Source organism: Pistacia vera, unplaced genomic scaffold (assembly GCF_008641045.1).
Source record: "Pistacia vera cultivar Batoury unplaced genomic scaffold, PisVer_v2 Contig437, whole genome shotgun sequence".
Classification (NCBI taxonomy): Eukaryota; Viridiplantae; Streptophyta; class Magnoliopsida; order Sapindales; family Anacardiaceae; genus Pistacia; species Pistacia vera.
The window spans coordinates 129,325-157,143 of NW_022196265.1; the positions used below are offsets into that span (position 1 = coordinate 129,325).

General features: G+C 36.5%; 3 protein-coding genes and 1 pseudogene across 4 annotated transcripts; 2 read left to right on the top strand and 2 right to left on the bottom strand.

The window, feature by feature from the left end:
* The first annotated feature begins 1,311 nt into the window (after positions 1–1,311).
* LOC116144049 (trichohyalin-like) lies at positions 1,312–5,468 on the top strand. Its single transcript, XM_031429506.1, has 7 exons — positions 1,312–2,757; positions 2,864–2,982; positions 3,182–3,940; positions 4,022–4,580; positions 4,665–4,803; positions 4,882–4,975; positions 5,132–5,468. The coding sequence occupies exons 1-7, from the start codon at positions 1,609–1,611 to the stop codon at positions 5,247–5,249; spliced, it is 2,937 nt and encodes a 978-aa protein (XP_031285366.1). The 5' UTR covers positions 1,312–1,608; the 3' UTR covers positions 5,250–5,468.
* A 453-nt stretch (positions 5,469–5,921) lies between these two features.
* LOC116144086 (receptor kinase-like protein Xa21) lies at positions 5,922–9,019 on the bottom strand. 2 transcript variants are annotated; one of them, XM_031429541.1, is made up of 4 exons: positions 8,639–9,019; positions 8,235–8,540; positions 6,561–7,121; positions 5,922–6,429 (listed from the first exon to the last, which is right to left on the bottom strand). In XM_031429541.1, the coding sequence occupies exons 2-4, from the start codon at positions 8,431–8,433 to the stop codon at positions 6,056–6,058; spliced, it is 1,134 nt and encodes a 377-aa protein (XP_031285401.1). In that variant the 5' UTR covers positions 8,434–8,540; positions 8,639–9,019; the 3' UTR covers positions 5,922–6,055. The 2 variants fall into 2 exon arrangements, with proteins under 2 accessions (XP_031285401.1, XP_031285400.1); XM_031429540.1 differs by lacking the exon at positions 5,922–6,429 and having other exon boundaries at positions 7,020–8,540.
* Positions 8,516–9,727, bottom strand: LOC116144055 (LRR receptor-like serine/threonine-protein kinase EFR). The gene is made up of 3 exons (XM_031429513.1): positions 9,100–9,727; positions 8,639–9,002; positions 8,516–8,540 (listed from the first exon to the last, which is right to left on the bottom strand). Exons 1-3 carry the CDS (start codon positions 9,725–9,727, stop codon positions 8,516–8,518), a joined length of 1,017 nt encoding a protein of 338 aa, XP_031285373.1.
* A 625-nt stretch (positions 9,728–10,352) lies between these two features.
* LOC116144057 lies at positions 10,353–24,958 on the top strand (annotated as a pseudogene).
* Positions 24,959–27,819: the final 2,861 nt, after the last annotated feature.

Consider the following 27,819-nt stretch of genomic DNA (forward strand, 5'->3'; position numbering starts at 1 on the left):
CAAAATCAACACTCCCATCCATATCCTTTAATTGCGCCAAATTTTTCTCTAAATTGATGACTAAATTAGAAGAATCCATTTCTACTTTGACACAACTTACTATATCATTTTCTCTTGCATTAATTTTTTTTTTATTTTTTTTTTTGTAAAACAATTACAACACTTTATGATTTATTATTAAGATGAAGAAATAAGTGGTTTTTTTTTTTAATAAAAGTACTTTATGTTTCTTTGATAACTATTTATAAGTAATTTATATTAAAAAAATTTCTTTTAATTAAACAATATAAGAAGGAGGCACTTATCAAGTACTAATTTATGAAGCATTGAAAATGCTTCTATTGCTTTAAAAAAAAAAAAATATTTGTTCATTTCATCCAACTACTATACAATATAGGGAAAAAAAAATCAATTGTCATATTTGAGTTATAATTATGTAATAAGTACTATACAATGATATAGAAATATAGAGAGAAAATGAATGAAAATGAGTTAACTTTTTGTATTCACTATCTTATTCATTTTTTGTCATATTCAGTTTATATAAAAATCTTTGTAAAATTTGTTTGTATGTCTGATATTTAAAACTTTAAGAATAATACATATATATAAACTGAGTGTTTTAATGTGATTGGGTGATGTGCGCATTAGTTTCTAAGAATAATTGTATAATTAGTTGTTATATAGATGTAGGTGATCACTTCAAAAAGACCATGTTTTTTTTTTTTTTGGTTACGGGGGTGTTCAGGCTAATTTATGCGTACCAATTAGTCATGACTTGAATAAGACTTCTGAAACAAGACAAACTCTACCATCTATAGTAATAATATAATAAACGTTTTTTGTGATTCGACCTAAGATCACATGGTAAGCAAAAACTTGGCCTCAAGCCTTTCCTATTTGGCCAAAAAGACCATTGTTACCATATACTTTGTCCTAAAAATATGTTTGTTATATTTTACACTATAATATAATAATAATAATCAATAAAGATGAATCAAGCCATACAGTATGTGTATAACTAAATTAACATCCTGAAAAACAGTCAAAGTCAAAAGCATTAAAAAGAGCTCTATATTTAGTATCCACACCCTGCGACGGCGCTCTTCTCTCTGTCATCTCTCTCACTTTCTCTCCTCTTCTTATCATGGACCCTACCTTCTCAACGGGCAATCTTAACGCTCTCAAACCATCGCCCACACTCTCCCCTTTCGCTCCATCAACCTTTTCCTCTTTCTCTTTATCAATCTTTTCTTCCGTTTCGGTTTCCGTTTTTGGTCCTTTTTTAAGCTAAGTTTGCGCCTATTTTGGGAGGAAAAATTAGCTGCCTATGTTTAGCAAATGACAGTGCAAATGGGGTCCGAGTTTTAGTTGTGGTTGAGAATTTATTTTGCAAAAACTCAACGGGTTTCGATCGTAGAAAAAGAGATTGGTTTTAGTGATTGTTATTTTCCTTTGTGAGGTTGGGTTTGTTTTCCCTCTCCCCACCCGGTTTGTTTTTTCGAACATGGGTTGTTCTTGTTTTTGTCGAGTTTTTTTTTTTTTAATTTTGATATTTAGTTAAATGGTAGAGTTTTCGAAATTTGTTTGCAAATCACTCTTTTTTTAATGGCTTCTTCTCAAGTTGAATTCACTTCGTCTTCGCCGCTTGATTGTGTTTTGAGAGACCATAATAGCAGGGGAGATAGATGCAGAGATAGCAATGACAGAGCCGCCGCGTTTAAGAAGAATCTTAAAGAGCTGGTCCTGGATCATTTTCAGAATTGTATTAGCGTCTCCGCTGATGAAAATTCCCAGAATTCACTGGGTAAAATTGATTCCTGTGGTGCTAATGACCAGGGGAATGGTAATCAGAACCATCACCACCATCGAAATTTACGGTTTCTGAGTAGTAATTATAGCAGGAGTAACAGGCATAAGAGGAGTAATGATGATTCTAACATAAATTATTCCTCCAAGCAGTGGCGGATTCATGATCAGTGGGCTGCGAAACAGGCTCGAGATATGGTGTCAAATATTGAGAAACAGAGTCAAGAGGCAGAGCTTTTGGGTTCATCAGGAACACCAACTTTTAATGGAGAAAGCTCAGAGAAGTCTCCAAATATTGGAAATCCTGGAGATCCTTCTTTGGTTCAGAAGTCTCCAAGTATTGGAAAACCTGGTGCTTCTTCGCTTGTCCAGATGTGGGAGGCGAGGCTTAATCGATCCAACAGTATGAAAATAAACCACAGCTGGGAATCAAACCCTAGTAGAGCAAGTTCAGGACTTTGCAACAGTGAAAATGGTGAAAATCCTGAAAATGTTGAGAATAATGTTGAGAGTAATGTGGAGAATGCATCTTCTGGTGTTGATGAATCTGAAACTGGTGATTCTTCAACTGATTGGGAGCAGCAATCTGATAGAACAGCGGTGAGTGAACCGCCTGCTGGAACGGCTTCGGATGCTGGAGAGAGGGAAAGGCTTCGAGTTGCTGATATTATAAAGAAGTTGACGAGTGGTACGGATGAAAATGATGGCGAAATGGTTTTGAATGCAAGCGAATCGTCATCCAAAGAGCGAAGAAATACTCCTATGCCGGATCAGGCAGAGCAAAGAGATAAAAAATGCCTTTCAATGGCGGTGAATTCGCCAAAAATTAGAGGGCGACAGGCTTTTAATGATTTGCTTTTGCAGATAGAGCGCGACAGGCTTCGGGAGCTTGATTTACTGGTGGAACGTCATGCAGTCTCAAAATTTACACATCGTGGACGCATTCAAGTAATACTTCATTCTTTTCATCAGCAATTGCTTGTTATATACTCCTTATAATTCTTACCTTTTTGATTCACAGTGACTGATATTCTATGGATTGATTAATGTGCAGTCGATGCTTCGGATTAGATTTCTGCAACGGGGCCTGGCAATTCAAGATCAACAGCGTCCAAAATCAGCTGAACCTCCAGTGAACCGGTTATCGCAAGGGTCTTCAATAATGCATCTCAGGTACATAATTAATCCTTTTCCATTTTTGTTCTTCAGAGGGCCTTTATTGGATAGCTACTTTGGAATTCAAATGTTCATAAAAGCTTTAGTTTTAATGATTTATAATGATAGAATCAATCAGTTCTCTTTATTATTTGGAAGCTTTAGATTGTGGCTTAATTTTCAAATTTCACTGACATTAAATTTGAATCAAATGCAGGAAGAAATTTAACTCAGGTGTTGAGAATAGAGTCACATCCCAAAGTGATGCAAGTAATTCGAAAAGCTCTCAATCAGAGATGGCAGGCAACATGGAAAATATGAACAATTCTTCTCTGGCCAATCGGCTAGGTGAAAACAGTCAGAATCAGGAAGCTGCCACTGTTGGGAAACAAAGTACAGCCAAAATTGAGCACTCAGAACCGCAAACAAGCCATCAGGATCAGCAGAAAGAGTCCAGTCCAAGAAAAAATGTGGAGACTGGTGAACTAACAAAAGCCTTGAATGGTCAGAATAGAAGTGAAATAGCTGAAGGTCAAGAGGCTACTCGCTGGCAGCCTATTCATTTTCACTCCTTGAATGATCAGAATGGACGTGAAATAGCTGACAATCAAGAGGCTTCTAGCCGGGAGGATGTTCATCTTAACTCACAAGAAAATTCAGAAAGGATAACATCATTGAATGTTCGGGATGAGAATGAGATTGCAGATCATCAAGAGGTCGATGACAGGTGCCTTGACTCGCAAGAAACTTCCGAAAGAGCAGAATCCTCGAACCATTGGGATGGCAATGAGCTAGTAGAAGAAGAAGTGGAAGAAGAAGAGACCTATGAGCAGGGCCAATTTATAGATACCAATTCTGATTGGATAAGTGAAATATCACGCCCTCGAAGTTATTGGGAAGATCGCAGGAAAGAATGGTACCAAGAGATGCTAAGTAGCAGATCAGAAAATAATGAGATACGCCAACTCCTTGAAAGGTATAATGAATGTAACTTGAATGGAAATTTTATCAATTCTATGGTTGCCACAACTTGAAAGTTTCCAATTTATGTATGCAGAAGGAGGGTATCAAGTTATCTTTCCAGTGACTTCCGAGAAACAATGGATCAATTGATGAGTACTCGTGTCGAAAGACAGATCGAGCTAGAGGCTTATGAAGAAGAACAACATGAAGAGTTGAGTCGTGAGCGAATAAGCGAATTGTTGTTGGATCACTTACAGAGGAACATGCATTCAGCAGTTTCTCAAGAAGAAGAACAAGTAGAAGAAGAAGAAGGGAATGAGGCAGAACAAGTAGATGAAGAAGAGCAAGAAGAGGAGGAGGAGGAGGAGGAGGAGGAGGAAGAAGAAGAAGAGGAAGAAGAAGAAGAAGAAGAAGAAGAAGAAGAAAGTCCAATAAGTCATGAGGAGCATGAAACAAGTGATTATTTTGATCAGTCCTCACAAACAATGCAAATTACTTCTCCCTCAGCAACTCCATCATGGAGTTATCAAGGTCAAGAAGTTGTTGACGAATCGGATCAGACTGAATCCCAATCAACTCGCCGACCTTTGCCATCTCAAGCTTACTATCTTGATGGTCAGCTGTCGTCTTCCTCGACAAATCATCTTTCATTTGTGAGTTTTACTTCACTCATAATTCTCCCCTATGAACGTCTGCTCAATTCTGAAAGTCAAAACTTAAATTCTTGTTACTTACAGGAAATGGAACTTATATATGGTTTAAGAGGACAACTGGAACAACTCCACCGAGAGATGCGTGAGCTGAGAAAATCTATAAACAGTTGCATGAACATGCAAGTGAAATTGCAACATTCCAATCCACAGGAAGTTCATTCAGGTGATGTTCTTATCAATTTCTCTATTTCTCATTCTATAAATGGCGGTTCTTAATAAATGAATTATGAAATTGTTACAGTAGGAGGAATGGGAAACAATCAACCTGATGGGGCGCCAAAGAAACGCTGTTGTTGTATTTGCTATGAAATGCAGGTCGACTCACTTCTTTATAGGTACGTCCTTCATCGAATTCCGATCTCCATTTCGATAAATTTATGATACCAGATTATATAAATAACACCCTTTAACCATGCTAATTAACTGTATCAGTATCATACAATGAGTAACCCTTCGTTTTTTCGAAGATAAAAATTTATAATGTTGAACAGATGCGGGCATATGTGCACCTGTCTGAAATGCGCCTACGAGTTGCAGTGGAGTAGTGGAAAGTGTCCGATATGTCGCGCGCCAATAGAAGATGTTGTGCGCGCATATATGGATTCATAAGACGACCCCATGAACGAGTTCTTGCTCCAGAGGACCGTCATCGCCAAAAACTTAATACATGAAGCATGAATTGGATAACACATGGAAGTTCTTCTTCTTTGCTTTCTTTGTTTTATCTACTTACTACCTAATTAACCCTTGTATATTCCAACTTGTGATCTGACCTCGAAACCTTGGTTTTCGTCTTTGCACATATAACCTTTTGTATGTTTTTTGAAGAGAGACTATTGACTCTATTCATATATATAAATAACAACAATCTCTTCCCTACAAACTAAGTTCCAAAACTTTTTTCCTTTTGGAAGTGTTCTTTGTTTGTTATAATATAAATTCTGGGTTTTCCCTACGGATATTTGTTTTTCAANTATTCCAACTTGTGATCTGACCTCGAAACCTTGGTTTTCGTCTTTGCACATATAACCTTTTGTATGTTTTTTGAAGAGAGACTATTGACTCTATCCATATATATAAATAACAACAATCTCTTCCCTACAAACTAAGTTCCAAAACTTTTTTCCTTTTGGAAGTGTTCTTTGTTTGTTATAATATAAATTCTGGGTTTTCCCTACGGATATTTGTTTTTCAATATGGTTTTTGGATTATTTAAAATGTGTGACATTAAGTGTATATATGGTCTAATATTGAAATACTGTAACATTATTCAGATTTCTCTTTTGGTATTTGGCCAAAACAGTGGAAAACAAAGAAACTTACAAAGAACTATCTATCTCCCATGAAAAAAATTTGAAGTTGAAAGTTTACACTTATGGTTAAAGGCTGTGTTCATATCACATTGCAAATTAATCTTAATTCGGCTGCCTTCTACGTCTTGCCATTGCCTCATTGGCAAGAAAGTTAACTCTAATTTTCAAGAGTCTGTTTACTGCTTCTTTAATGTTGATCCTTTCCTCAGGTGATTCTCTTGTACACTCCATAGCCAAACTCAAGATAGATGAAACACATTCCTCCTTTTTAGAGAATTGTTCATCATCCATTAGCAAATTGGTGTCCACTACTTTCATCACTGTTTCACATAAAGAGTCACCAACCCAGCTCCTTAAGCTCATTTCTTCGGTAAATATTTCATCAATTGGCTTTTTCCTTGTAAATGTTTCCATTACCATTATACCAAAGCTGTACACATCTCCATTTTTAGATACTCTTCCTTCTCTCCCATACTCTGTTCATCATGATGACACTTCTGTTGTAAGATAAATTATAATATTGTTTGCAAGAAAATGAAAAATCAATGAGGTATTATGCATATCTACAGGCTACAACAACAATATTGAATATTAGATAATGAATTACCTGGCGCCATATAGCCAATAGTGGCAAGGGTCTGTGTTTGTGTCATAGACTTTTCTTCACCTAAGAGCTTTGAAATGCCAAAATCGGTCAAATGTGCAACCATATTCTCATCTAGTAAGACGTTGCTTGGTTTTAAGTCGCAATGAACAATCAGGGTTAAATAACCAAAATGGAGATATTCCAAAGCTGATGCAACATCAATCATTATGTTCAGCCTATGTGAAATATCCAGAACATTGTTGTCAGAATACAAACACTGCTCCAGGCTCCCATTGGGCATGTACTCCAGTATCAGTGCTTTAAAATCATCATTTGAACAACAACTGATGATTTTGACAAGGTTTCGGTGACGAATGCTACTCATTACTTCACATTCAGCTTCAAAACTCGTTACAGCTTCTTCAAAATCCAGGTGGAATACTTTTACTGCAAGCTCCATCCCATCATCTAATCTTCCTTTGTAAACTGAACCGAAACTCCCCTTGCCAAGTAAGTTGTTCTCACTGAATCTATCTGTTGCTCTCACAAGTTCATGGTAAGAAATTCTTCTCCATGACTTTCCTGGTGACGTGTTGACAATACTAGGTAACTTTGTGCCCTTTTTTCGTCATTTCAACAATACAAATAAAAGAACTAGGACAACTAATGTGAGCACAGTGCTTAGTGGCAAGACAATTAGGAGAACTTTTGTTTTTTGATGGGTTGTCCTTTTGCATGGTGGAACTTTTAGTTGGGGGGAACCACACAATGCAAAATTCCCCATAAATGATTCAGCTGAGAAGTTTGCAAAACATCCTCTTGTAGGAATTTCTCCTCTTAATTGGTTGAAAGACAAGTTTAGATATTTGAGGTACAAGAGGGCCTCCAAAGACTTTGGGATAACTCCTGAGAGATTGTTACTAGACAAATCCAAAAATTCTAAGCTTATCGAGTAACCAAATGATTCGGGAACGGAGCCTTGTAATTTATTATAGCCCAAGGAAAGATATTGTAGATTTCTTAGGCTTCCAACAGTAGGAGGAATATCACCTAACAAAAGATTCCTTGATAAATCTATATTTATTGCAACCTTTAGATTTCCAATGTCTGAGGGAAGAGAAGCATTTAGGGAATTTGATGACAAATTCAGGTACAAGATATCCTTAAGCTTCCCCAAAGTTGAGGGTATAACAGAAGTTAACATGTTGAAGCCTAATGATAGTCTTCTCAGTGTAGAGAGATTACCCAAGCATGGAGGTATTGAACCGGAAAGCTTGTTACCATCCAATTGCAACTCAACCAGTGAGTTCAAATGACAAAGATTATCAGGGATGGATCCTTCTAATTTATTATTTTGAAGATACAAACCTTGGAGTTTGTGCAATGCATTGATCATAATAGGAACTGATCCAATCAGTTCATTGTCTTCCAAGTGTAAATCTATCAAGTTGTTTAAGTTGTTTATTTCTTTGGGAATGTTGCCACTAATGTTGCATTCATTCATGTATAAACTTTCCAAAGAACGAGGAAGATTTCCTATGGAACTTGGAAGGATGCTATTCAATGGATTTCCTGTTAATTCTAGATGTTTCATATTCGTGCAATTTGTCAGAGATGAAAGAAAGCTCAGATCTTGAGTAGAAGATGTGAAATAATTATAATATAAGACAAGCCACTCAAGATATCTTAAATTACCAATTGCACTGGGAATGATGCCTGAGAATGAGTTCAGTCCCAAATTTAGAACAGAGAGCTTGGAAGCATTGGTGATGAAACTGGGAAATGGCCCGCTGAAATTATTATCCGCCAAGTAAAGCATCTCAAGATTTGGAAGCTCTGTAGTTGATGGAAGACTTCCCGTGAGTTCATTTTCCATAACTGAAAGTATTGTCATTGTTGAGATGTTGAAGACAGTTGCAGGGACAGGGCCAACTAGGCTGTTAAATTCAAGTTGCAAAATCTCTAGATTACGAAGATTACCAATTTCGTATGGTATCCCACCTAAAAATATGAGCACCCAATTAGCGAACTAATGACAACAAATAGATAATTCTTTCATAATTAATAACATAAAATTTTGAGAGAGGTTGGTCATGTACCTTTCAATTTGTTCGAGCCAAGAAATAGATAATTGATTAATGTCAAGTTCCCAATTTCTCTTGGAATATGTTCTCTGAATTTGTTTCATCTCCAACGAAACAAAACGAAGCATTGTACATTGCCCCAAACTGTTTGGAATTGGACCAGTGAGCTGATTATGAGACACGTAAAGACCTTCAAGATTAGGAAGATATTGACACATGTTGTCTGGAAGGCTACCGATCAAGCTATTATTCGAGAAGTCCGTGTAAATTAAAGAAGATAGGTTGAAGAGAAGCGAAGGAATAGTTCCTATCAAGGAATTATTTGAGAATGATAATATCTCCACTTCTGCAAGATTGCCAAGCTCTTTCGGAATTTCTCCTACAAAATCAATATTTATATAAAAGCAATCGCTTTGTTCAGAAAATTTGTGAAAAGTAAATTTGTAATAACAGTAATAAACAAGGTTGCATAATACCTTGGAGTTTATTGCTGCCAAGATATACCCACTTAAGCTGAGTCAAGTTTCCAATTTCTTTTGGAATCGCTCTAGTGAAATAATTGAATGACAAGTATAAATACTGCAAAATTTGGCATTTTGATAAAGTGGATGGGATTTTGCCCTGGAACATGTTTTCATGTAGATTAACCGACTGCAAATTGGGAAGATTATCAAAAATGCTTGCAGGGAGTTCACCGGATAATCTATTATAACTGAAACTAAGGTATTTCAGTCGACGTAACTGAGTCAACTCTTCAGGAAGAGAGCCATAAAAGCTGTTGTTTTTTATGTCTATCGTAGCAAGAAAAGATAGATTTCCGAGTTGAGAAGGAAGGGTGCCTGTAAGACCCAAGTGAGAAATATTCAAAGCTGTGACTCTATGGTGACGGAAACCACACCTGATGCCAATCCATTCACAAACAGAGCTACTTGTGGACCAATTAATGCCCAATAACTTGCTCGGATCATGGCTTATACGAGCTTTCAGGGCAAGAAGAGCTTGTTTGTCTGTGGAAATTTTAGTGACTCCTGCCTCAACAAAGGAAAGTGTCAAACAATGAACTAAGAGAGCCAAGAAAACGCAAAGAGAATGGAGTTTCTCCATGAAATTAGAATGTTGTTTTGTTTTAGTGTGGTCTTAGTCACATGTACAAGTATCCGAAAATCAGCCTTATAATTAATAAACTACGAGATGATTAAAAAACTCACCACAACCAATTACATCTATTTGCCGGCTTCAATTCCACACTCTCTTTGCCGGCTATGACCTCTCAGGATATATAGATGGGTCCAAACCTTGTCCACCCTCCACTATCACTCAAAACAACACCACTTTACTGTTAAACAATCCAAAGAAAAAAAAAGAGAGGTTGGGTTTCATTGATACTACACAATGTAATCGAATACAAAAGAATGATTTAACCTAAATACAAAAAGACTATATATAGACTAAACAAAGGAAACTGAAAAGATTATTCTACCCTTAATAAACAATAAAACAAAATAACCCTATATTTCTTAACATGTACCAAATCCTGCTCACAATACCTGGATTAGCCAAGACCAACTAATCCTTAATGCTTTAGTTGGATCTCTTTCTCCCACAATTGTCCCGTTCATTGCTAGAGCCAAAACATCAGAAGAAGCTTGGTTGATCCTGGCAAACTGTTATAGAGTTTCTTCAATTGGTGAAGTGTCGGGCTGATGAACTTGCTATTCTTGGGGCACCAATGGATGAAGATGACCTCACAGACAAAATTCTTGATGGTCTTGGGGATGACTATAAAGAGCTTATACGTGCAATTCAAGCCCGCGATACCATGATCATGTTTGATGAGCTCCACGAAAAGCTTCTAAATTTTGAAGCACCTCTTCAAGGTGCAAAATCTGAACCCTCTCATTTTCCAGCCTCAGGAAATCCTGCAAATCATAACACTACAAGTTGGCGCCCGTCTTTCAACTCTGGTAACACCAACAATAATTGGTGTCCATCAACACACACTAGTAACAACAGTACAGGTTGGCGTCCCTCACCCAATGCCAACAGTCGCTCCCCCGCGTTTCCTAACGTTGGACAAAACTCTTCTCATTCAAATATTTCAAAGGAGATATTCCCAAAGAAATTGGAAACTTGACTCAGCTTAAGAGATTATATGTTTGCTACAATAAATTCCAAGGCATGATATATATGCGACCATTTTTATTGGTGGTTTTTACAAATTTTCTTTTTAGAAATTTATGAACAATACATCTGTTTAATTATATTGATTTTGTAGGAGAAATTTCGAAACAGCTGGGCAATCTTTCTGAATTGGAGCTACTATCGTTAGGAAATAATTCCTTACCAGGAACTATTCCTTCACTTATCTTTCGTTGGAACGACATCCGAAAAACACACAATAATAAAAGCAGAAAAGTAAAGAAGACATGATTTACCTTGGTTCGTTCCAATAAAAGAATTACATCCAACATTCAAATACAGTATTTTTATTGAGTACCAAAAAGCTGCAATAAATACAATATAGTTTACTCTTGCTCTCTATTTTTCTTCACACTAGGTTTCTTACTATCACAAAATGCATATAATAGAAAACCTAATCTCATTTAGGCTTACCCAATCTAACCCGACCCAAGTGCAAATATTAGCAAATTAATACCCAATTACTAATTGAGCTTATCATATGAGTCGGTGTAAGCCAATAATTCTCAAGGTTAAGAGAAATATAAACCATATCCAACATCTTCAACCTTTTTCTTTAATTTACATGAAATTTGTGAATAATAATCAATGTTTTAATAACCAGCCCAAGGTGAAACTCGAGTAAGTGACCGAGTCTCGGGTTGACCGGTTGAACCAGTCTGCCTGGCAGGTCAAACTAGTGATGTCAGTATGATAACATCATCCAACATAAAAAATTGAAAAAAAATTAATCCGCAAAATAAAATCTGAAATAAAAAATACACTATAACAAATACAGTACATCTAAACTGCAAACTGCAAGCTCAAAAGCCAGACCTCTTTTTTCTCTTTTAACGACAGCACAATTTCATCAAAGATCCTCAGGCTATCACTAACTCTCCAGTCTCCACAACGCTTTAGCTCTACATAAAGTAGCTTAGACCACCATCCCTCCACGGAACACCCAAACATATTCCGTGATTATAGTATCAGTATACACCACATTAAAACGCTAGCTCTGTACTAAACTAACAATTCTTCCATCTTTCACCAATTAAACCAATGTACATAAGTTCATAAACTATGCAGGATATTGACTGCATAAGATATGGATGCAATGTTTAACTTTAATACCACTGACGCTGTCTATATGCAGTAATTTTAATTTTGGATTTGCATATTTTCATGGATGCATGAACAACTTTTATTTTTTATTTTTGGTAAGTATGCATGAACAACGTTCTATATTTTGAATGTTGAAATATACCCTCAACTAATAGAATATAATAACACATACTGCTTATGTGAAAAAAGAGAAAAAAAAAAAGGTATTAGAATATAATAACACATACTGCTAATTAAAAGTGTCACTAAGCCATTATTTGAGAGGGAAAAAATCGTTTACTCGTGAAAGATAATAAATAAATAAGAGTTGGGGAGTTTGCCTGCAGTTTGCAAATTGCAGTAGCAAACTTGAAATGCTATTACTTCAATAGGTGTCCCCTTGACATGAATACAACCTTCAAAGGGAAACAATCTTCAAAATGAAACTAATTTTTTATATAAATAGTGCAACCCTAATATTGCAATGCTATTACTTCAACAGGATTAGGTGTCCACATGAATACAGAAAAATTGCATCATTCTACACAGACAGGAATACATTCTTTTTCTTTAAACTTGTTCATTGAAAATGACTTCAAACTTAATCAAATAAAACTTCAGAGACAACCCATTACCTAACCAAAAACTTAATGCAAATCCCAGAACTATTCAAACATCAAGTCTTTGTTTTTGTGACAATAACAAAGCGAGTCATATTCAAGAATTGATGTCCCAATTGAACGAAATAAAGAGTAACACGACAACAAAATAAAGTAAACAAACAAACACAAACAGTAAAGAGAAAAAGTAATATGCGCAATTTTTCCTGGTTCACCCAATGTTGACTATATCCAACAGAGTCAATAATATTTCAATACTGTCTCACCTCTCTCATTTTATAATGAAGTTTCCTATCACTCATTGCAAGAGAAAAAATGTGTTTAAATACTAGATTTAAGAGACTAAACCTAGTTTTACAAGGATTCCTATTCCTAAGCCCAAACTCAATAAGGAATTAATAACTTAAAGAAATCGAAACCTGACAAATCGATTCTAGTTCCGGTTTTGGATACTCGGGTTAATTTCAATTATCCCATTTAAAAAAATAACAAATAAACTCTAAAAAAATTACAGATAAACCCCCAATAATTTCCCCTTGTGAGGGTCAGCTCTGGGTAGGAACTGGAACTGGAACCCTAGGCCCACCATTCTTTTACACACCCCTAGGTGATATGAATTCTTGCAACCTCAATTCATATATCACCCTATTTCAACCAATTTCAACTCAACCTAAGCTAGACTTCACTTGAAACACCCTAACACTATTCGGCTAACACTCTACAAGCACACACAACCATTATAACACCTTAGAACAACCCCTTTTATCAAGCCTCAATCAACACAAACTCATTCCACTTTGAAATGCACAACACAAACTTGGAACACAACAAAATAAACCAACCCGAAAAGTGAGATGAATGGTAATCAAGTGAGATTAACTTACAAGATAGTTAACCAATGGATCAATCAAACCTAAAGGAACTCCACTAGGTTGAAGGATTAATCCACCACCAAGTTTGGTCGAACTTGGGTAAAGGAACTCAAGAGAAAACAATTCTCCAAAGCAAAATACTATTCATGCAATATTCAATGTCTACTTCATGTTATGATAGAGTGGCCTTTAAATAGGCTTTAGAAAACATGGGAATTACTCTAACAAACATTACATGAATATTACGACAAAATATTACACAAAAAATATTAAGAGATAATTCCCTACCATACAATATCAAAAGTGCTAGCCATACCTATTTAATGCTATAGATAACTTTTCCTTAAATTAAGGATCTATGTCCCCAATTATAATTTTCTTGATTATACTTCAACATTTGAACCAAATAGCATCTACAACTTGGGCTTGGACCAATGAAGCTTCTTCTTACTTGATCTCCATGACTTGGGCTACAAAAAATGGCTTGTGCTATGTCTTGGACTCTTAACATCTCTTGGATAAGTTTGTGCGTTTCCTTGAGTGTTTGGGCCGAATGTTGTCTATCTTGGGGTCCTTGAATCTTCAATGAACTCTCTTGTATGTTTAAAGAATATGATGGGCTTGAATTCTCATCACTAGATGACGATACTTAAATTGTTATTCTAAAGATATCATCAACTACTATGTTATTGTGATGGAAGAGATAATATATGTAGTTGAAGCAATGTAGTGGCATAATAAAATGTTACAGTTACACCATTATTCATTGATGACCTAATATTTGGTATCCAACAGGTAAAGCATCTTATGGCATTTTAATAAAGCTGCCGAATTACAAAACCTCAATTATACATCTAACCTCTTTAACTCAATGTTTCCCATATTATATATTTTATTTTATTTCAAAGGTACATTATTAACAATTGGGTTGACGAAGCAATAACATTTCCTTACCTCTTTTAAGAGTAATGTTATGTTTGTAATTGAGTCATATAATTAGATAAAAAATAAAAGATAGAGTAATGATTTTACATAAATTTTGTGCAACTTTTGCCTGATTGTATGACTCATTGTAAGCAAAACATTATTACTCTTTTAAATGTTACTTGATTGTATGACTCATTGTAAGCAAAACGTTATTACTCTTTTAAATGTTACTTGTTTAAAAGAGTAAATGACTTTTTCCTACCCAAATAATGGCTTAATAATACTTTCTCACCCACAGGCTTTTAAAATACCATTTTATTACCCAAATTTATATTCCGTTTCTGATTCCGGTATCGTTGTGACCCCACACCACCATCATTCTCTTTTCCGATTATCATTCATCAAAACCCCTAAAACCCTATTCTCATAGATCCTGCCGATCACTGACAATCAAGCGATTAAGGTTTGCGTAATCATCCCTCTCAAGTCAAATTTTAATTAATTCCAATCACCAAAATCTAACATTCTACCACTAAAAGACTCATCGACCTACCCTCTTAAAAAATCCCAACAGACTGGACTGTATTTGCTTTATGTTCGTTATCAGAATATAAATTTAGATAATAAAGTGGTATTTTAAAAATCTTTGTATATAGAATTATCATTAAACCATTATTTGGGTGGAAAAAAATCATTAACTTTGTTTAAAATGACAGTGATATGCGCCAACATCACCATTTCACTATGTCCCATTTGTTTTTTTAATAATAAATCCACAATTTGATTGCTCCCACTCTGTGTCCTGTCCTATCTTACATGCACCATAGATTTGGTACTAATGCATACCACCCTAACAAAATCACCCGCGTGCTTCACACCAAACTACCTGCAAATACGGATAATACATCATGCGCCAACTACCAAACTGCCCTCTAATTTACCGTATGTAACGTAATATCTATGGGTATTTCTGTAATCTCACCTCCTCCTTCTCCACTTCCAATCCAATGGGCATTTCATCAATACAAGCTTCTGCAAGTATCCCCTACTTCCATGGACATGCAACAGGAACATCCCAAAAATCACCAAATTGTCCTCAACCCCACAGCCAAGTATATGAGTATTCAGAATGAGACTAGAAATAGCAGTGGCATAAATGTTCATCAACATAAGCAGTAGATCTGCAGTTACAGCCCAAAAAATAAACTCTCAAATTTTAATCTCAACCAAGAAAAAGCCGCCCCCTAGTTTCATTGACCAAACAACTAATCAACTTTCTCCCCGTGATCTCGTCCACACCGAATAACGTCCACTCTTTTGCCTCCAAAATCTGATCAAATTACCTAACCCGATTCCATACAGAAACAAAAGACCACAATACAAAAACAAAACCAAAAACCAGTTGAGTGACTTGATTCTCAATCTTGGGTTGGTCAAAATACTAAAAAAAGAAGAAGCAAAACGTGTTTCTAATAAACAACAATAAGAGAAGATTCTCATTTCATGCTTTCCCATTCACGTTTCTTTGTGGGTCTCTTCGGTTTCTTTTTATTTGATCAAAACCGCGGTGTTCTTAACGATTATTCTAAGAAAGTGAGCTCTGGAGAATTGCTTCAACTCGCAGTCTGTCTCTATTCTTTCTTCAGAAGCATGCAGCCATATCAACTCGGCTAGGTTATTGCATCGATATATTTACATTTGGTTAGGCTCCTTCATTAGGGTTTAACAATGGAGAACAAACAGGGAATACGAAAAAAAATGACTAACAATTTTTCTGGATCTGGGAAATTCTTGCGACCCATTCGTCATTTCTATCAAAAAGGTGAGATTAGATGAGTATGAGGATATCGAATTGACATATTCTTTCTGGGTTTGTGAATATTTATTTTTCTATTATTTTTTTCTTCTGTTATAAGCCTAGTATAAGGAATAAAGTAGCTTAAAATATAGGGGCTTGTAAAGCTTTCAGTTTTACTTCCTTTGATGAATTTGAGTTAATTCGAGACAACAGAGGAAGAATTTTCATGATGGGCTTTTATATCTGGCTTTTTACCCTTTTGATTTTGATTCTTTTCAGAACGTTTGTGCATCGTGATGACTCTTAGCTTCTCTAAAATGTTTAAGGCTCTGCTTAGAGTTCTAAACTGCATTAGAAAAATGTGTGTGTCACCGAACAAAATGGGGATTCACTATTTGTATCATATTGTGAACTTACAAATTTGTTTCTATTTACTAGATTTTGAATTTGATGTCTTATTTTGATATAATATGTAGTTCAGACGAAGCAATGCTGATTCCATATCTGAGAGTGTTTTAGAGGATTATATATTCCAAATTACATTCTTGTGGCTGGATCTGAGGCCACAAATGCTTCCCACATACCTGCTTGTCCAGTGATAGTGTTCATTAACTCCAGAGTGGTGGTCAATTGGGTGGGGAACTTCTTGTCAATTATTGTTCTTTCTTAATGAAAACCAGGTAATTGAAGGATTTGTACATGTGTGATTACGATTATGTTTGTTTTCAGTGGAATTGATGGTCGAGTTATCAAATTTCAGGTTTTGATTTGGGAGAAAAGGCCCCTGATAAAGTGCTGCATGAACTTTATGCCAATTTAGAAAAGTTAAGGCATGCTGGAGACGTTTTGGCTGCTGAAATTCTGAAGAAATTGAGAATAATTGTGAGTACGCTTGTCCAGAAATATAAATATTCTGCTACGGATATCAATAATGATTCTTACATATTTTCCTTCCATATGTCTGATTTGACTTGATATCTTGATGTCTTTAATGTGTGCTCACAAATCAGTTGCCGGGGGAGATGGCACAGCTGGCTGGCTTCTTGGAGTTGTTTCTGATCTTAAACTATCTCATCCACCTCCAATTGCTACAGGGCCATTAGGAACTGGAAACAACCTCCCGTTCGCATTTGGTGGTGGGTAGGTTATATGTTTACCTGTCTCTTGTAGCTGAACTTGGAGAGCCAATCTTATAATGGATTCTGTCTTGATATTAATATCTTATTACCAGTTTAGCACAATTCTTATACCATGTATTTGGATAATTCTCAGGGATGTTCAAAGAGTGATATTTTGCTTGAAGCATTATTTTGGATTAAACTGGAGCTGATCTGGCGGCAAAAGAAAAGGCTGAAGTTTGAAAATCTGGTCTGGAGCAGTTCACGTAGCTGTTCTGTAGGCATGCTGAAGTGAAGTATTTTGGTGAGTTCAGCATGTATTTAGGTTGTCAACTTTGTATCAAATTAATGTGATGTAATCAGAGTTGCTATGTTTGTGTGGTTAGGATGCCATTTGGACTAAAATATGTTTTATGGTTAGGTGCAATAGTGTCTGTCATGTATATATGTCTGCTGTAATTTTTCAGTTCAATTAATGCAAATTACAGCTCTTTTCCTTCTTGTTTTATCACCCTTTCTCTCCCGTAAGACCACATTCATGCTCAAAAAACCAACAGTGGTATCAGAGGTCCATCTTGATCTTAAGGGGCCTGCAAAACCTCCATCCTTGACACTCTCTGTCAGCCCTTACCTCACCGAAGACAGACTTCATGGCAACCAGTTCAGCCTCACTCTTGCCTCCAACTTCAATGGGGAACAGTACCATATGTGGGCTGTTAAGATGAAGGCCTACTTGAGAGGTCAGAGTTTATGGCAGTATGTAGATGAGAGAAACAGCCACCACAGTTGGGACCAAACCCAACCCTGAACCAAGATAGACTCCATGAAGAGGAGACTGCAAAAGCTCCAAGAGCCTGTCCATTTACATGCTGCAGTCACCGATCAAGTTTTTACAAGGATAATGGCTTGTGAGACAGCAAAGGAAGCTTGGGACAAGCTTAAGGAAGAATTTGGAGGAAGCACCCAAACCAGAAACATGCAAGTCTTGAACCTAAGGAGAGAGTTTGAGACATTGAAAATGCAAGAGGCTGAAGTTGTTAAAGAGTATGTAGATAGATTAATGAATGTGGTTAACAAGATAAGGTTGTTAGGGGAAGAGATAAGTGATAAAAGAATTGTTGAAAGGTGTTAGTGAGCCTACCCGAAAGGTTTGAAGCAAAGATTCTTCTTTGGAGGATTCCAAAGACTTGTCTCAAATCACTTTAACCGAACTTGTTCATGCTCTTCAAGCCCAAGAGCAAAGAAGAAAATTGAGGCAAGAAGACAGTAGTGAAGCTGCATTGTTTGTCCAGCAGAAGAGCAAGCCAACTCAAGGAGAAAACAAGAAGTTTGGAGGAGAGAAAGGGAAAGGAGAGAGCAAACAAGCAGTGGAACAAACCAGCAGGTTTCAGGGTTTTTGCACCATGTTCCACTGCAAAAGAAGAAAGACTGTGAGTACAAGTGCTGGTTCAGACCAAATGTTCAATGCAGGGCATGAAGCAGCTTGGCCACATTGAAAAGGTCTGCAAAACAAACAACAAGCAACCTGCACAGCAAGCACAGACTGCTGAAGATTACAGCAGAATTCTGAATCTGAGCAGCTCTTTGTGGCATCCTGTATGCTGTTCAGTTCAATGCTGGAACTTGGTTGATTGATAGTGGATGTACAAACCACATGACGCCTGATCTAGAGAATTTGTGTGCAGTTGGTCAGCATACCAGTCAAGTGTAAAGGTGGGAAATGGAGAACTTGTGAAAGTTAAAGGCAGGGAGATGTGGCTGGCAAACCATGACAGGTACAAGATCATTTATAATGATTATTTTGTTCCTGAAATCAACCAGAATCTGCTTAGTGTAGGACAAATGCTTGAAAGAAATTACATTCTGCATTTTGAAAATAAAAACCTGCATTATATTAGATGATGAGAGAAAGGAGTTGATGCATGTGAAAATGGCTGGGAAAAGCTTCCGGTTGAACTTAAAAAACCAGAGTTTCATGCTATGTCAGTAAACTTAGATGATACAAACCTATGGCATAAAAGATATGGTCATTACCATTATGCTGGACTTAAGCTAATGAAGCTTAAAGGCATGGTACAAACCTTACCGAAATAGAAGAGAAAGAGAGCCTATGTAGAGTATGCCAATAGGGAACTTAGCAGACCAGCCTTTCTAAATCAGGCCTGGAGAGACTGGAAAGCTCCAATTGGTGCACACTGATGTGGTGGACCAATGCAGACTCATCCCTGATGGATCAGATTCTTGTCTTGTTCATGATGATCATTCAAGAATGACTTGGGTGTACTTCCTAAAGCAAAAAGGGAAGTGGCTGCTGGTTTAGAAGGTTCAAAGCTGAAGTTGAAAACCAAGTTGGAGTTAAGAGAAGGCGTGAGAAGTGACAATGGAGGTGATACACCTCTAATGAGTTTGAATCAACTTGCAGGGGAGTGGAATATGGCATCGTTAGTTGTCCTACACTCCCAACAAAATGGAGTGAGTGAGAGAAAGAATAGGACAGTAATGGAGATGTCCAGGTGTTTGCTGATGAAAAGGAGATGCCAAAGGAATTAGGGCTGAATCAGTCAATACAAGTGTGTATTTGCTGAATAGGCTACCAACCAAAGCTTTAAAGGATCAAACTCCATTTGAAGCATGGTATGGAGTTAAGCCTCAAGTGGATCATCTAAGAGTATTTGGGAGGATATGCTATGTACTCATACCAGCCATCAAAAGGTCAAAACTGGATGACAAAGCAACGGTTGGAAATCTGGTAGGTTACAGCCTCCAATCCAAGGCTTACAGGATCTTCATTCCAGAGTCAAGAAAGGTTGTTGTTTCAAGGGATGTAAAGGTTGATGAGAGGTCAGTGTGGAATTGGGAAAGAAGAAAATTCAAGTAGATTTACAGCCACAGGAAAGAGAACAAACGCTGAACAAACTGATGGGGCAGATTCTGAAACAGAAGAAGAAATTTCAGGCAGGGGAACCAGACTCTTGCTGAGATTATGGCAGATGCAATGTTGACTTTCTGAACCAACATCTTACACTGAGGCAACTAAGTTAAGGAATGGAGACTTGCTATGCAGGAGGAGGTTGTCCAGATAGAAAAGAAGGAACATGGGAACTTGTGGAAAGGCCTACCGGGAGGAAAGTGATCCAAGTAAAGTGGATCTTCAGAAAAAAATGAATCCTGATGGTTCAGTTTTGAAGCACAAGCCAGGTTAGTTGTGAAGGGTTTGCACAACAACATGGTGTGGATTCAAGATACATTTGCCCCGGTTGCAAGACATGATACAATCAGATTGGTTCTAGCTTTGGCAGCCCAATTCAAGTGGAAAGTGTATCAAATGGATGTTAGTCAGCTTTCTTGAATGGTTGGTTGATGAGGAGATCTTGTTGAACAACCCGATGGATATGAAGTCAAGGGAAAGAAGATCAGGTGTACTTACTGAAAAAGGCCTTGTATGCCTAAACAAGCTCCAAGAGCTTGGTACAGCAGAATCAATGACTACTAGTCAGTCTTGGTTATGCAAGAAGCCCCAATGAGCATACTTTATATGTAAAAAGGAAATGAAGATGTGATTATGGTTTCCTTGTATGTGGATGATTTGTTGGTGACTGGAAACAATGGAATTCAGGTTGAAGAGTTCAAGAAAGCAATGCACAAAGAGTTTGGATGACTGATTTGGAATGATGACTTACTTCCTTGGAATGGAAATCCATCAATCTCAAGATGGCATTTCATTTGTCAAAGGAGATATGAAATGAGATGCTTAAGAAATTTGGAATGGATGAATGCAAGTCAGTTGCCACACCTTTGTGCAAAATCAAAGGCTATGCAAAGATGATGGAGCAGCCCCGGTAGATGAGACAGATTATAGGAGAATGATTGGGAGCTTATTGTACTTGACTGCAACAAGGCCTGAGCTGATGTTTTCAATTAGTCTCCTATCAAGATTCATGAGCAAACCAAGTGAGGAGCATCTTAGAGCGCCAAGAGGGTGCTGAGATTCATTAGAGGAACGCAGATCATGGAATCTGGTTCAGGGAACTGAAATTTCAGACTGATAGATATGCAGACAGTGATTGGGGAGGTTCTGTGATGATATGCGAAGCACATCAGGTGTATTCTAATGAATTAGGTGCATTTTGTTGGTCTTCCAAGAAGCAAGAAGTAGTGGCACAATCCATGCAGAGGCTGAATATATATCAGCTGCAGCTGCAGTAAATCAAGCTATTTGGTTGGAAATTTGCTAGCTGATAGGAGGTAAAACGGTTGGAGCTACTGAAATTTTCTGTGATAATCAATCGGCTGGTCTATGGCTAAAAATCCAGCATGCATGGTCGAACTAAGCCACAAAAATCAAGTTTCATGCAGTGAGGAGGCTGAGCATCCGGGAAATCAGATTGACACATGCAGAGGGGAATGCAATTGGCTGACATATTTACTAAGTCCCTATGTAGGTCCAAGTTTGAAGACATGAAGCTTAAACTTGGTGTCTCAAGCAAAAATATCAAGGAGGAGTGTTCAAAGAATGATATTTTGCTTGAAGCATATTTTGGATTAAACTGGAGCTGATCTGGCGGCAAAGAAAAGGCTGAAGTTTGAAAATCTGGTCTGGAGAGTTCACGTAGCTGTTCTGTAGGCATGCTGAAGTGAAGTATTTGGTGAGTTCACAGCATGTATTTAGGTTGTCAACTTTGTATCAAATAATGTGATGTAATCAGAGTTGCTATGTTTGTGTGGTTAGGATGCCATTTTGGACTAAAATAGTTTTATGGTTAGGTGCAATAGTGTTGTCATGTATATATGTCTGCTGTAATTTTTCAGTTCAATATAATGCAATTTACAGCTCTTTTCCCTTCTTGTTTTATCACCCTTTTCTTCCCGAAGACCACATCATGCTCAAAAAACCAACAAGGGAAAGAAAAATCCAAGCACAGACCGTCAGTCTGTGCTGTCATTCATGGAACAAGTAAGAATGCAAAAGAAATGAAAATCGACAGGCAATGCATCATGATGGCTTATACTATATACCACTAAAATTACTTATTCATGCATCACACTAAGCAATCTAGGGCACTAGACATTTCTCGTATTCATATATAGTTATATTTCCCTCTTTGTGGTTAAATGGGAAATCTATATTTTTCTGTCCGAATTTTACTTTATTTTCTGGTTACCAATCATATATATTTTTTAATCAAATTTCAGCTGGCATATTCTAATGAGAATGAGGATCCTAAACAAGGACGTTGTGATCCCATTGCACCTCTGATTACCACATTCTTTGCATGCATTTGATCGCGTCTCTGAAAAAGATACTCTGAATGTGGTAAGTCTTTCTTTTCTTTTTACTATTATTTATTGTTTGTGTTTTTACATGGTTATGCGAATCTGACATTGCGGCTTACCGTTAAAGTTTTGTTGAATGTTCTCAGGAGGGTTGCCACACATTTCGTGGGGATTTTGAAAACTTCAGCATGGGTAAGAAATACAGAAATTTAATTTCTATAATCATATGAAGGTGATCCATTAATGATGTTTGAAAGGAAAGTTTAATTGTGTTTGGTGGCAACCAGTTCTATTATATAAGTGTAGCTGCTCAGTTTGTTGACCTATAAGTTTTTCATAAAGGAATGGATGCTCAAGTGTCATATGCATTTCATTCTGAGAGGAAATTACACCCAGAAAAAATCAAAACCAGTTAGTTAATCAGGTATCAATATCTTTACTATTTAGCTTCAGAAAGTAATAGAAAAAGTTTCTTGATCTTAAATTACACTACTATGTTGTCCAAAGATTGAAAATCAACTTATCACATTTCTATCATGCCAAAATATTTCTTTCATAGGTCCATCTGAAGGGTAAGTTAAATGTTAAGTTGGCGAATACATGTTATCACATCTTTCTATAACAAGGATCTCTCTTTGTTCATTTTTATTGTATTTTTTCTTTGAGTTTGGCTCTGCTCCCTGTTAATTAAAATTGAGTAGTATAGCTTACTTGCTTTCAAATTAACTAGGATCACTACACTAATTTGAATTTTAATGTTATACTTGTGTTCTGAATCATTTCATACAAAGTCAGAATTTCAGATTTTTATGAGCTGTGCTTCACTTGTTTCTCTTTAATTAAAACCTTGCGATAATTTTTCCAACTGCGACCTTTCTTTTCTGTGGAGCAGAGTATTATTTGAAGCTTTGGTACTCAAGGATCTTTTTCTTCTCTTTCGCAGCCTTCTCTCAGTCACGGTGAGTCAACAATTAATGAGTTCATTACTTCTATAAGAATATAATTGTTTAGTAGTCGAGTCTATTGAGAAGAACATGGATGGCAGCTTGATACGGTGATCGATGCCCTCTCGGCTTAAGTATGTTGATCACGATTATTTGGAATAGATAAAATGGTGATACCGTATAACATTATAACACTGAGGAGTTTTAACTTCTGAGCACATTGAAATTTTGGTTCAGTTTCTGGCAAAGTGTTTGGTGACATTCTGTTTTCGTATATATTTGTCACACACATTATCCGTGAAGATAAAATATATATTTTTGGTTTTTCTGGTTCTTTCATAGTTTTCATTTGCCTAAACTTCTTGGGCTAATGGTTTTATTATTATCAAGGTACTGGACTTCTGTTTGGTTTTCAATGTTTAAGAGTGGCTTGATTTCAATACAGGAACATAGCACAGCTAGCAAAAGTTAAAATCATGAAAAAGCAAGGCGTATGGGAGGAACTCGACATACTCGCAGGTGAGGGTATATGTTCCGATATTTCAGTTTTTACTGATCCAACTGAGTCAGATTGGATATGCTGAGTAGAGCGATAAAGAACAGGAAAGCATTAAAGTGTTGAATGTCTTATGTTGTTTCTTGTCACTAAAACTGCATTGACCTCAATCTAGTACATTTACTATGATTTCCATTTCTGTCAATTTTCACTCCCCAGTTCACCAACACTTGTCTGACATACAGCATAGGTCTATTGTTTGCGTAAACTGCCCAGTTTTTCTGGTGGACTTGATCCTTGGGGAAAACATCAAGGAAGAAAATACGAGAGGTTAGTTCTGACTTTTAATATAACTTCTTCGGGTTATGAAGTGAAAACACATTTCACCAATTAGTTACTAACTCTCTACAATTTTGATTTCTAGAGCGGCTTTACTCCTCCCTATGTAGATGATGGCTTATTGAGATCGTCGGTTTTAGAGATGCTTGGCATGGACTTGTTTTGCTTGCTCCAAATGGACATGGGACTCGTCTTGTCAGGTAGGAGTAAATCATATTTTTGTTCATAATGCTTAAAATTCCTTAAATTGTTACTAGTTCTATGCTACACAATATGTGATGTGTAGAAATTTTAACTAGCTTGTTTATCTTGGCTTAATTTTGTTTTTCATGTTGTATGCAGGCAAACAGAATCTGTTTGGATTTCAAAAGGGTGCTGCTGACCATACATTCATGAGAATCGATGGTGAGCCATGGAAACAACCTCTCCCAGTGGATGATGACACTGTAGTTGTGGAAATTTCTCACCTAGGCCAAGTGAGCATGCTTGCGCCAGTCCCAGGTTGCCGGTCCAAAAGCATAAATGACCTTCACCTGCCAGTTTCCAGATGAAGAAACCGATAGTGTTGAAGATGAATATGACGAAGATGGGGAAGAACAGAGGAAGTTTGGTGCTGCGACACATTTAAAATTCCGGATGGGGTCGATATAGCTCATTTCAGTTGAATGTTCACTAACAAAATATGCAGAAGGACTAAGATATTTTCTGTCATTCTGACAGAGTTGAATGTCTGTGTTGCATTGATGATACCGATACTCAGGATTCAAGAATTGAAGTATGATTCCTTAAAGCAGAATAACTTATGCTATCTCAAATCTCTACATAAAAATACTTCCATCTATGCACAGCTTCCAAATCTTGAGGAATTTACTTGGGGCATGATAATTTCTGTGGGACATTCAGTTTCATTACAATCTTCTCAAGCTCTTGAACTAGAGATGGGAAGGAACTCATTCTCAGGCTTCTTCCTAGTGCAATTGGTAATTTAAAATACTTGAGTGGCTAGCCTTATGTGAAAAATACTAAACATATTCTACTCCGAGGTTTTTTTCCCATTTTTACAAATTGCAAGAATTTAAGACATCAGACTAGCCGGGAATCCAGAAAATAGCATCCTCAAGTGCCATAGGTAATGTTCTATTCCTTGGAATATGTTCACTTGAAAGATTGCATAATCAACTTGATAGAAATACACTTAGAAGGTAATGAATTGACTGGATCAATTCCAATTACATGCACTTGGTGGACTAGAGAATCTCCAGGGTTTTTATCTTTGAGATAATAAACTGGACTTACCCCAAATGATCTTTGTATTTGACTATTGGTTGAGTTGCGATTGGATGGTAACAAGATAAATGGATCCATACCTGGATGCTTAGGGAATCTCACTACACTGAGAAAAATGTCTTTACGTTTCAATAGGTTAACTTCTTTATATCCTTCAACTTGTGGACCTTCAGGATATCTTTGTTCATTGATTTGTCGTCAATTCTCTAAAGGGATATCTTTCATTAGACAGTGGCAATCTTAAGGTTGCGATTATATAAATTGTCAAGGAATCTTTTTTCAAGAAATATTCCAATCGTATGGGTAGCTTAGAAAATCTACAAAATCTCTCTTTAGCATACAATAGATTTAAGGCTCAATTCCTAAAACATTTGGTGAGTTAAGAAGCTTGGAATATTTGGATTTGTCTAGTACCAATCTTTCTGGATTGATCCAAGTCATAGAGTCACTATTGTTCCTCAATACTAAAATTATCATTCAACCAAGTGGTGCAATTCCTAGAGGAGGATCTTTTGGAAATTTTTAGCTGAATCATTTAGGGGAACCTAGCATTATAGTTCAAAAACTATAGGTCGCTATGCAAAACTAGCACATTGGAAAGTCAAGTGTAGATAAGGTTGTCATATCGATTGTTTTGCCACTAGCACTACATTCATTAGTTGTCTTTGTTATATATTTGTTATCAAATGCCGGAGAAAGAAACGAGGCACCGCCTAATGTGAGCAACATGGAGAAGAATTTCTTACCATGAACTTTCAAGAGCAACAAATGGATTCAGTGAAACCAACCTGCTTGGGAGAGAGTTATGGCTCAGTTTACATAGGAAGATTAGATGACGGGATGGAGCTTGCAGTAAAGGTTTCCACCTGCATTTTGAAGGAGCTCTTTCGGTTTTGAAGCTGAATGTGAAAATAAGCAATATTTGTCATCAAAATCTTGTCAAAATCATCAGCAATTGTTCAAACTATGATTTTAAATCTTTGATCTAGGTATATGCCCAACAGGAGCATTAGGAAAAGTTTTATTATGAAAATATGTTATGACATTTCACAAAGGTCGAACATAATGATGAGTTGCATCAACTTGGAAATCTCCATTTTGGTTATTCAACCCCAATCGTTCATTGTGACTTAAAGCAACAATGTCTTGCTAGATGATAATATGATCCACATTGCGATTTTGGCATCGCGAAGCTTTTAGGTGAAGAAGACTCAATGACACAAACACAAACCCTTGCCACCATTGGTTATATGGCTCTGGTGATTGTTTCTAATTCAATATTTATTTTTCATTAATTTTCTTTGTTACTGATTCTTTTCTGTTCTCTTAGCCAAAAAAAAACTTAATGATATATATCCATATAGAATATGGAAGGGAAGGAAGAATATCTAGAAAAGAGATTTGTACAGTTATGGGATTTATGCTTATGGAAACATTTACGGGAAGAAGCAACAGATGAAATATTTACTAAAGAAATGAGCTAAAGGATTGGGTTGGGGAATCATTAATAGTACAGTGATGAAAGTTGTATACACAAATTTGATAAGAATGGGTGATGAACATTTTTCTAGCAAGGAGGAAGTGTTTCATCTATCTTGAGTTTGGCTATGGAGTGTACAAGAGAATCTCAACACAAAGAAGTGGACCAAGACTCTTGAAAAATCAGAGTCAAATTTGCAAAGGGACAACGTCAAGAGGCAGAAGGGTTTCAAATTAAGGCTAATTTCCATTTCCTTTTCTAAGGAGATAGTTCTTTCTCTTGCTCTGTTTCACTGTATTGGCCTAAGTATTTAGCCTTTTCTTATATTCTTTCAGATATAAATCTATATCATTTGATTTCCAGGTTGTTGTGTGTTACAGGCCCTTTTCTAAGCAATATTCCTTTTAATCAATTATTCTCCTCTAATGGCCCCATTTATTACTAATAGCTTCGAGGGAGGAAATCAATTTAAAACACTAAATTAAAGCAAGAGATGAATTTTAGTTCGAGAGAGGAAATCTTATCATTAAAATTATTTCAATAGCTATAAATATTGACTTATGTAGTGTAAAATGTATTTGCTACAGTTTTCCTTTTTATAGCTAATTTTTGTAGCTATATGTTATAATTTGTAGTAAATGTTACTAGCTTTGATTTTATATAAAAAAAAAAAAAATGGTGCTTTCACAACATTGTAGCCAAAGCGATAGTGATAGACTTTGGTTTTGTCAGGGTTGGCCTAGAATTTGAAGTGTTTAA